This window comes from Vanessa cardui, chromosome 18, assembly GCF_905220365.1.
Source record: "Vanessa cardui chromosome 18, ilVanCard2.1, whole genome shotgun sequence".
Lineage (NCBI taxonomy): Eukaryota > Metazoa > Arthropoda > Insecta > Lepidoptera > Nymphalidae > Vanessa > Vanessa cardui.
The window spans coordinates 6,872,038-6,883,294 of NC_061140.1; the positions used below are offsets into that span (position 1 = coordinate 6,872,038).

An 11,257-nucleotide genomic window follows, 5' to 3' on the forward strand; every position below is an offset into this window, starting at 1 on the left:
AATTAGCTATTTGTTTTAAAAGGGATTAAAATTAAATATTGGCAACTACTTATATAGAAGAGAGAATACTGTCATCGAAATCGGTTGTTTCCACAAGATTAACGAATCCTTGTTATGAAAATAAACTTCTATTTGGACTCAATTATAAAGGAAAGTTATATGACAGTCATGACGAAATGTAAATAAAATAGTATGCAATAAACGATTTATATAATAGAAATAAAACCATTTAATTAAATTTATTATTTATTTAACATCTAAATCAACAAACGCAACATTACAGTACATAATATATCTCACAAACAATACCATACACGCCCATCAATCATTCACTCATACAAAATTATGTACAAGCCACTAACATCACTAAAGAACTAATGTTAAAATTATGTCATATTTCTATTCTTTTGGCGCATCCCATAAGGCATTCTTGGCATACCTCGAGGCAAATTAGGCTTATCCGTTTTAACATTTATATCGGATGTTAACAGCTGGTCTAATGTCTGAAAACAATAAAAAATGTTGGTCATCTTATATATTATTATGTTCGTAGGAACGAAGAAAACACATGAGCTTGTGATTAACCATGTAATTCCGAATATAGCTTCATTGTGTCACACCATATTTTAACATACCCACTTAATTCACTTTATTATTTAACAAAGTAAAAAAGTACCCTACCTTATATAATCATAACATTATACTCAATATTATACATAACATACCTCTCCCCTAAGATTAATATTGAATTTATAAAAAGTACTATAAGACAACACAATTTGGTACACAATATTATAGGTATATAATACATGTACATAAAGAACATAAATTTAGATAAATAAGATTTCATTAATTCAGGGTCTTTGATATGGTAATTTAGAATGCAAGTTTAATTTATTTCTTGTTTTTCCTATACTATCAGAAAAAGTAGATGGAATCCCCAATATCTCTTCCCATTGGCTAGCGTCTGGTATCTCAATTATTCTATCTTGACTACTTTTTTCTCCTTCCTTATTTTCTTCATATACTGAATTATCCGTATTTTGTGTACTTTTAAATACACTTCCCTCTTTCTCTGGATGTGTAGTAATTGATCTTTTTTTAATTAGTTGATCTATATGCCTGGTAATTACTGCATCATCATTTGTCTTTACTCTGTACGTCGATGGGCCTCTTTTTTCAATAATTTTTCCTGGTAGCCATCTTGGGCCACTGGGGTTGTAATTTCTAAACATTACTTGTTCTTCCACATTAGTCTCCCTATTTCTATTTTCATTATTCTTAGTGATTTGTTCTTCAGTCTTCTTGCGTTGTATATTGTCTGGATGCAAAGTATCTAATAATGTGCGCAAACGTCTTTTCATTAATAATTCGGACGGACTTTTGTTTGTTGTGGTACAAGGAGTACATCTAAGTGTTAAAAGCAAATTGGGAATTCTTATCTCCCATTCTAAATCATCCATTTTTCTAAGTTTATCTTTTATTGTTTGCACCATACGCTCTGCCAACCCATTCGTAGCTGGGTGATATGGTGCTGTGGTCACATGTCGAATATTGTTAGCACGTAGGAACTTTTTCATTTCACTTGATACAAATGATGTGCCATTATCAGATACTATTGTTTCACATAATCCATGTGTAGAAAATGTTGATCTCAAAAGCCGAATTACTGTAGCCGACGTAGTGTTATTAACCATAAACAATTCAGGCCATCTCGAATATGAATCGACTATTATAAGAAAATATTTATTATGAAATGACCTAGCAAAATCCATATGTAATCGCGACCACGGTCTTGAAGGTGTAATCCATTCATAACTAGTCTTTGAAGGCATGTGTCGATTTTCTAAACATTTCGAACAACTGTTAATTAACGTTTCGATGTCTTCACTAAGTGAAGGCCACCACACATAACTCCTAGCTATCGCTTTGGTTTGCACTATTCCAGTGTGTGCTTTATGTAACATTTTTAATACCGCCTGTCGAAGTAAGTCTGGTACTATCACACGACAACCAAGTAGTATACAATCATCTTGTAATGAAAGCTCTGTACGGTGTAACCAATACGGACGCAAATCTGTATCATTTACTTTATCAGGCCAACCACGGTAAATATAGTTCATAACCCGGGATAATGTCTTATCTCGTTTTGTCTCAGAAGCAATATGTTGGACATCGTAGGGAAAATCTTCAGGTGCTTCAGCCAATAAAAGAATGTCGCTTAACTGCTGTTCAGGATGCTCTGGAACCGGTTGTGGCCATCTACTTAAACTGTCCGCACTACCGATTTGCGACCCCGGTATATATACGATTTCATAATTATGAGAAGTTAAAGCGATGGCAATTCTAGTTAAACGAGGTGAAAGCATATTTGGCATTGGTTTCTTCGGGTCAAAAATTCCAAGTAACGGTTTGTGGTCTGTAACTATGCGGAAACGCCTAGCCATAAGATAATTGTGAAATTTTGTAATACCAAACATAATGGAGGTGGCTTCTTTATCAAGCTGTGAATATCGCCGTTCATATGAATGCAATGTCCGAGATGCCATGGCTATGGGTCGTTTTTGACCATCTTCCATTTCATTGGAAAGGACTGCTCCTACACCGTATTCCGAACTATCACAAGTGAGTATCAATGGCTTATTTTCATCATAATGTACAAGAGTCAAATCAAAAGTAAGTAAACGTTTTGCTGTTAAGAATGATTTCTGCTCTAAATCCGACCATTTCCAAGCCCGCCCTGAATCTAATAACCGATGTAAAGGTTCCAGTATTGTAGCTTTATGAGGAATAAACCGTTCATAGAAATTGTAAAGCCCCAGGAATGCTTGTAGCTCTTTTTTATTTTTCGGTTCCGGAGTGTTTAATATAGACTCAACTTTACTCGGTGCTGGATGAATTCCTTCAGAGTCAATAACAAACCCTAAAAATTCTACTCTTTCTTTTGCAAATTTGCATTTATTTTTATTTAATCTAAGTCCAGCTTTTTCGATTCTACTTAACACCAAGTCAAGTCTTCCTTGCATTTCCAACATTGTATGACCACAAACTATAATATCATCAATCAGCACTGCTACTCCTTGTATCCCTGCTAGTAGCGAAGTCATTAACCTTTGAAAAATTCCAGGGCAGGCTTTAACCCCGAAAGCTAACCGATGTACCGTATAAAGACCTTTAGAAGTGTTTAATGTAAGCAATTTCGCTGTTTCATCATCCACCAATACCTGCGTGTAGGCTCGGTCTAAATCTAAAGTGGTAAAAAATTTACCACCAGCTATTATCGCAAAAACTTCACTGGCCGTTGGCATTGGATAAGTGTCAGATTCTGTCGCTTCATTGACCGTACTACGATAATCTCCGCACAGCCTCACTTCACCAGATTTTTTCAAAATAGGAACTACCGGTGTAGCCCACTCTGAGAAAGATATAGGTTTCAAGACTCCTTCTCGTTCCAACCTGTCTATCTCTTTTTCCACTCGCGCTTTGATTGCATATGGTACAGGGCGAGCTTTAAGAAATTTTGGGTTTGCCCCTGGTTTAGTGTGTATAGTAACCGGCTGACCACGGTAGGTGCCTAGTCCGTCCTTAAATACTTCTTCATATTTTGTAATCAGTCTTTCCATTTGTAAAAAATCTTCGTTGGTAATAAAGTTGATATTCATTATTATATTAAGTGGGGCCAACCAATCGCGCCCAAGAAGATTTGGTCCGCTACCCTTAGCAACAATAACATCCAAGCTTTGCTCCTTGTCCTCATACTGTACTGGTACTGTAACCTGTCCGAGTATGTGTACTGGAGTTTCATTCCATGTTCGTAGAGATAGCTGAACTTGTTGTAACTTATTACACGGCAGGCGTTTACGAAGCATATTCCAGGTGTATTCATTAATTAGGGTAAAGCTAGCTCCTGTGTCCACTTGCATGCGAACAGGCATGTCGAAGAAAAACACTTCTACTTCAATTGGCGGAATGCGGCTTGTGCTCTGTACATTATAAATGCCATTTAAGTAGTCGTCACTCTCTTCTGTGTAATTAACACTTCTGTTAGTAGACTTCTTCTTTTTAATGCAATTTTTTTCTATGTGTCCTCTCTTTTTGCAATACCTACAAACGGCATTAATAAAACGACACTCTCCCGGGTGCCGATTTCCACAACGAAAACACATTCTTAAATTAGGTGTTGTTTGCACTGCATTAACTTCCATCGGTTCCGGGGCGTCGCCTTCGGGTGTCGTGGCGTGTGTCGCCAGCTCCGAAGTAAAGCTGGTAGACGCTGCTTGAATTACTCGAACATCACGTCCCGCACTTTCAGATGACAACATCGCATCTACCACATGTTGATATTGTAAATTTTCTCGTTTCAATAGTTCGTATTGCAACCTACTGTCACACAATCCACACACAAGTCTATCCCGTAGCATTCTTTCTAAGTCACTGAAGTTACAACCGGAGCTTAGTTTTCTCAGTTCAGCTATGTATGACGATGCTGGTTCCCCGCGCTTTTGGTCGCGTTTGTAAAACTTGAAAGACATTGATATTTCATTTGGTTTCGGACTATAATGTTTGCCCAATATAGTTTCTATCTCCGTAAACGTCACATCGATCGCCTTCCTGGGCGTAATTAATGCAAGTAAAGTTTCGTATACGCGTGAACCACATACTGTAAAAAAGTTAGCACGTTTCACGGTGTCCACAATGATTCCGTTTGCTTCGAAACAGAATTTTAACCTCTCAATATAATTGTCCCAATTAGCCGTGTCCGGATTAAATTCGTCAAAACTTATTGCTTTTTTGTCCATTTTGATCACTTTTACCATACGTCGCCACTATTATGTTCGTAGGAACGAAGAAAACACATGAGCTTGTGATTAACCATGTAATTCCGAATATAGCTTCATTGTGTCACACCATATTTTAACATACCCACTTAATTCACTTTATTATTTAACAAAGTAAAAAAGTACCCTACCTTATATAATCATAACATTATACTCAATATTATACATAACATATATCATATTTATATACTTTTTTTTTATTTATAACATTTTCATATAAACTTCTTATTGTATTGTAACCACAATAAATCAAGCCTATCTTAATACTCTATAAGAGTGTTATTTGCTACAAGAGCTTCCGGCCATATAAGTATGGGCTATGCCCAAGCAAAGTCACGAAAAAAGCAACATAACTGTGTATAAAATATCATACCTGTTTATCAATTAATTGACGATCTTGAAGGGCCCTTTCAATACCTTCATATTCTCTCTGTACATCCTTATTATCTGACATTTTCACTGCTTCCCGTATTTTAGTAATCTAAAAACATATTTACATTATTTAATTATATAAAAGTTTATCATATATAAATACATATTCTATTTGCAAAGATCAACTTACTGTTTCTTCAAAGAATGTATGTTTGTCTTTCTGATCTGGACGGTCAACGTCTAAAACTCCCCTCAATATTGGCAAAGCTTCATCTACTCGCCCTAGTTGTGCCAATGCCAAAACCTAAAATGTATTTTTTGTTATACTCAATTAAGTACTATATATTTCAAAGCCACAGAATTAAAAAAAACATAGATAATAATTAAGTTAATATGTTTTATATACACATACAAACAATGTTAAATATTATAATTATTTATTGTATCAAACTTACTCGAATATTCCTAATGGTAATATAATGTTGTTTCTGTAATGCCACTGACTCCATTGCTAAATGAGGCGCTCCTTGATTTAAAGCCAATGCTGGAAAAATACATGCATTCTACAAACATATATATATAAAAATACAACCTTGTATTTTTGGGTGTTTGTAACTCAATCAAGGAAAAAGTGATTTAGATGATATTAGGAGTTAACACATAGGTTATCTAACCCTTTCTTTTTCAGATTAAATTGCATATGCTCCAGTGTGATTCCAGATAAATGATTGTAGATAAATGGAAAATTTTAAAATTTATGTATTATAATATATTCTATAATATATGTATTTGTAAGCAATACAAGTTTGGATATAACTTTGACTGACCTGACAGAGAACACACAACAGTACTGGCTTTACTTTAAACATATTACTTTTCGAGACTCAGTAACACGAAAAAAACAGTGTATACAAATATTATAGTATATAAAAACAACTTTTGTTAGTGAAAGTGCCAAAAGAGTAAGCACCAAAACTCAAGAAAGGAAGTTTAAGGCATCAACAAAAAAATCATTATGCAATTTCTACTCTTAAAAAAAGAACAAGTAAAATTTAAACAACGCACACTGCCCCACTTAGAACAAGGATGTGAAATGCTTTATTGGAAACAACCTATAAAAGAATACTTGGCTCTTAAGGTCAGCTGATCAAAATTTTTAACAACCAACTGGAGATATTAAGCAATCCACATCTTGTAATTAAGCCCCTGACCTTTTAATAGCAGCACAACTTAAGCACGGTTTACTATCATTTTTGCCAAGGTAAACCAAGAATCAAATAAAACCCTACTAGGTCTAAATCCTGGTGTTAATATACTAAGATTTACTAAGTTGGAAGTAGATCCTTTTGCTTTATGTGTGGTATACATATATACTGTATATACAAGATATGCCACCTGGATAGGATAAGTCACTGAACAAGGGAAAAAGAAATACATACCAGCCATAAGGGTAGCAGTTCTTCTTAATGGTATTGAGCCTACACTGATCATTTCTCCCCATAATTTCTTTGCATACTCGAAACTCTGGGGTGTGTTCTAAAAAAATCCATTATTTATGACATTTTGTACAATTTCATGTTTAAAAATGTATATTCTATTTTATATTCATTTAAGACTAAATTATGTATGTTTACATGATTTTACCTGTTTATAGCAAGCTGCTATTATTAAAACAACTGGATATTTAGGGAACTTGGACATATTCAACTGTTTTTCTTGTACCCGTTCGAAGACATCATACATCTTATCATACATTTGATGGTTGTAGAGTAAGTCTAGTAATATCTGATATGATACCAGTTGATCGAAAAATCCATCATTATCAGGATCTTCAAAGCACTAAAAATGAATGAAAGACTATTAATGAGTAATATTAAAATTATTTCTAATTATCTTACGAGACATTCAGTCTAATCTACTTTGATTTAGATACGTAAGTTGATTAATACTTATTTTTGATAGGAACTCAATGTCATAAATATATACTTTTTTTTTACCTTAACTGCTTCATTAGGTGCATCAAGAAAATGGAACATTCTCATAACTATAGGACCAAAAACAAATGAACCAAATCTAAACTCTGTCTTTTGTGTGTTGAACCTGTAAATATTTATACAATATTAATATTCGTATACATTATAAATTAATTCGTATTGTTGTGAAAGAATAATTAAGTGCAAGAGCCCTCTCTTTTTCTTATATGTAGTCAATATTCTAGTAAGTCATTTTTAATCTTACTTTTTAACCATATTTACAACCAAATCCAAATCTGTCGGCTCTGCGATATGTACCATATTTTTTAAATCTTCAGTAAATATCATGTTTTTGGAATCTAATACAAATTCTTGCATTTTTATCCTAAATTTATCAGAAAAATTTGAAAATTGCTCTCTAATTTTTTTCCTGGTCTGTAAATATCCATCTATGCCCAATGATGATAAAGCGTACAATTGGTGAGCTGAAAATAGAAAATGTGTTATTTTTTAAACCATATTTTTATTCACAATTTAAAACATAAAAATAATGTAATGTAACACCTTGAGTAGTATGAAAACCTCTTAATGGAAACATTAATCGAATGCCATGACTTGGTGCTATTCTAGATAACGAATTATAAAACAAAGACATTCTTAAATAATCTTTATATTGTAATTAAAAAAATATATGCCGAATTGGTTGATTTAGGGTTAGGTTTTGAAAAATTAGAAATTCACAGACTGTAAATATTAGCCTGGGTTGACATTTATCATATGTCAAATAATAAAGAAATCTTTGAATGCTTTATACAATATTATTTTATAGAATTTGTGCATAACTAAAAGATATTAAATTAAGAATTGAATTGAATTTTTTAGTACAAAAAACAATTTGGAAAAAATAATTAATTCACGAAAGACAAATAATTTGTCTTTCCAATCTGGGATCAAACCTCAACCTCACCTCAACAAAATCTAAGACAGTGATTACGATAGGAACTTTTATTTCGCTAGATTACAAAGCTTTAAGAAATTCTATATAAATTTGAATTTTGTCATTTATTTTTTTTCCAAATAACATTTAACTCATTATTTTGTATTTACAATTTTCTATGTATGCAACGTATTACATACAGTAATACTATAACTGTATTATAATCTGTGTGACAAAAAAGGAAATGTCAAAAATAAAATAATATTAATGTTTTTATAAAAAGGTTAAAATATTACACATTAAATTTAACATTTCTTGCTAATATGTGAATGAACAATAAACATAATGTTATAACCACTATTCAAGAATTTTCAAATTATTAAATTCATGTTTAAAATAATTGAAAATAAATATAATTGTTTTTGTGTTCTTAAAGATTCGACTCTTAAAAAGTAGAACGAAAAAACGGTACTTTAATATATTTTATATGGTACTCGTACACAGTTGTGATATAAAGTATAGTATTTGTTGTGTTTATGTGATGACATTGTGTAACCAGATGTACCATATTATTCTTAAAGTAAAAACAACATCTTAAAGCACATCTTAGTGCTCACAACATGAAGATATTAATAAATCACTGGATAAAGTCAATGTGTTCAAGAATATAAACAGATTTGAACTTGACTTTACCCCTGTGATGTTTTCATGCTGTGTGTACTATTGTAATACTATTTAAAGGGGTAAGACATAAGAAATGCATTATATTGAGATATTGATTCATTGTTTTTAAAGTCTTTTCAGTTTGATAATTGGACATTTGGGATTATTGTGTAGAAGGTCTAATGAGCCAAATAGAATTTACAATTATAAGTTGTAAATATAATTTTCATGTAAATATTTCTAATATGTATATTAATGGCCTATTGATTTTCGATATAGATAACCATGGATGGGAAAGTAAAGTGACTAAATGGACTAAATGAGTGGAGGACATGTGAAAATGCATATTTTCATAATGAACAACATGAAAAGTTCAACATACTAAGTAATGTTGGAACTGATGACAAAATGCTGGGTGGAAATGTAATCAATGATAATATAGTACATAGTACCCCATTTTATTGTCAACATTTGTCAAATTTATGATAGTTATACTTCATTGTTTTGACATGTAATTTTTTTAGTCTATTTAAAAAAGTAACTATCATATATATGACATTTTATGCTTAAATCATTTTTTTGATATCAAAATTATTAAATAGCACCCATACTTTGTTTCATTGATATTTTGACTAAAACACAAAAACAAATTTTACGTTTTACAGATGCAGATAAACTAAAAATAGAAAAGAACTTCAGTGACAAATTAAGTTAATTCATAATGGCTGAAAGGCATGGTAAATATCATTCCACAAGATACTCTAGGACCAGCAACAGAAGAAGAAGCAAAGATGATACCAAATGTCGCACATATGAAAGTAAAACACCCCCACTACCTCACAGGCGCACTAGTATGCAAGAACTGATAAAGGAACGAGAAACAATTAGAAAAGAACTTAAACATATAGCAAAACTTAAAACTGAAACTCAAAAAGAAATCAGAGAAAACTATAAAAAACGTAAATGTGAAAAGCCTAATCAAGCCGACAATGAAAAGCATCACACAGATTATTTAAAAAGTAAAAAACCTAGAAATGATGTAACAGTAAAGAAAACATCACCTGAACATAGTCAAGATTATGCTCAGTTAGATTCCGAGGATGAAGAGCATATAATTGAGCAGAGGAGACAGCAACGGAAGCAATTATTAGAACAATTACACACTTCATTGGAAAAAACAGATAATACATCCATTGAGGAAAATACCAACAATGAAATCAAGGATGTCGATTTAAATAAAAGTCAAAAGAGTCTAACAATAAACCAAATAAAGTCAGCAAAAGATGTAACGGACATGTTTTCAGAAGAGGACTTTGTTCCAAAAAATGATACAGATAATGTTACACAGGACAATAGGAAAGAAAGTTCAAAGTTAAATGATAATTGGGATGACGTTGAAGGTTATTACAATGTGAAAGTTGGAGATATTATAAATAACAATCAATACACAATAAAGGCATTGCTCGGACAAGGAGTTTTTGCAAATGTTGTTAAAGCACAAGACAGTAATAGCGGTAGTGAAGTTGCAATAAAAATCGTCAGAAACAATGATCTGATGTATAAAACGGGTTTAAAAGAAGTGGAGATATTAAAAGAAATAAATGACGCCGATCCTGAAAGTAAATACCATTGTGTGAAATTTTATTCAAATTTCATGCATAAAGGACATCTTTGTCTGGTACTTGAACCACTTCATATGGATCTGAGAAGTATTCTGAAGAAATATGGCCGACACCATGGTATTAATATCAAGGCATTGATGAGCTACTGCAGACAGTTGCTTCTTTCTTTGAGACTCTTAAAGAAGCTTGGTATTATACATGCTGATATAAAACCTGATAATATTTTAGTTAATGAAAAGAAAAATATTCTAAAACTGTGCGATTTTGGATCTGCTACGAAAATAAACGACAATGAACCAACTCCTTACTTGGTCTCAAGGTTTTACAGAGCACCTGAAATAATATTGGGTATACCTTATAAGCATGGTGTGGATGTGTGGTCAACAGCCTGTACCATCTATGAAATGTCCACTGGAAAGATACTGTTTACTGGGAGTTCCAATAACAGAATGTTAAAATGTTTCATGGACTTAAAGGGTAAAATACCAAGTAGAGTGGTAAGGAAAGGAAAATTCAAGGATCAACATTTTAATTACAACAACAATTTTCTTTTACACAAAAAAGATGAATTCACGGGAAGAGAAAAGGTTGTAGAAATAACTAACATTACAATGTCAAGAGATTTGTATAAAGAGTTAAAGAGAAGTTCTTTAAATCTACCGACTGGTGAAGAAAAAAAGATAATACAGTTAAAAGATTTACTTGAAAAAATGTTAATATTGGATTCAAATCAAAGACTATCCGTTACAGACTGTTTAAAACATCCATTTATACAAGAAGAATTACAAAAATGATTGCTCAAAATAAAACTTTAATTTAAATTATAAAGAGTTTGATTTTAACTTAATTATA

At 32.2% G+C, this 11,257-nt stretch overlaps 2 protein-coding genes across 11 annotated transcripts; one reads left to right on the plus strand and one right to left on the minus strand.

Moving 5' to 3' along the window:
- Window positions 1-233: 233 nt before the first annotated feature.
- LOC124537198 (pentatricopeptide repeat-containing protein 2, mitochondrial-like) lies at window positions 234-7,962 on the minus strand. The gene is made up of 9 exons (XM_047113948.1): window positions 7,748-7,962; window positions 7,449-7,668; window positions 7,208-7,310; window positions 6,855-7,049; window positions 6,650-6,746; window positions 5,666-5,754; window positions 5,401-5,514; window positions 5,212-5,319; window positions 234-503 (listed from the first exon to the last, which is right to left on the minus strand). The coding sequence occupies exons 1-9, from the start codon at window positions 7,836-7,838 to the stop codon at window positions 387-389; spliced, it is 1,134 nt and encodes a 377-aa protein (XP_046969904.1). The 5' UTR covers window positions 7,839-7,962; the 3' UTR covers window positions 234-386.
- A 353-nt stretch (window positions 7,963-8,315) lies between these two features.
- Window positions 8,316-11,229, plus strand: LOC124537196 (serine/threonine-protein kinase PRP4 homolog). 10 transcript variants are annotated; one of them, XM_047113943.1, is made up of 3 exons: window positions 8,328-8,403; window positions 9,063-9,206; window positions 9,449-11,229. In XM_047113943.1, the coding sequence occupies exon 3, from the start codon at window positions 9,505-9,507 to the stop codon at window positions 11,197-11,199; it is 1,695 nt and encodes a 564-aa protein (XP_046969899.1). In that variant the 5' UTR covers window positions 8,328-8,403; window positions 9,063-9,206; window positions 9,449-9,504; the 3' UTR covers window positions 11,200-11,229. The 10 variants fall into 10 exon arrangements, with proteins under 10 accessions (XP_046969901.1, XP_046969899.1, XP_046969903.1 ...); XM_047113944.1 differs by having other exon boundaries at window positions 8,398-8,588; XM_047113938.1 differs by lacking the exon at window positions 8,328-8,403 and adding an exon at window positions 8,410-8,863.
- The last annotated feature ends 28 nt before the right edge of the window (window positions 11,230-11,257 follow it).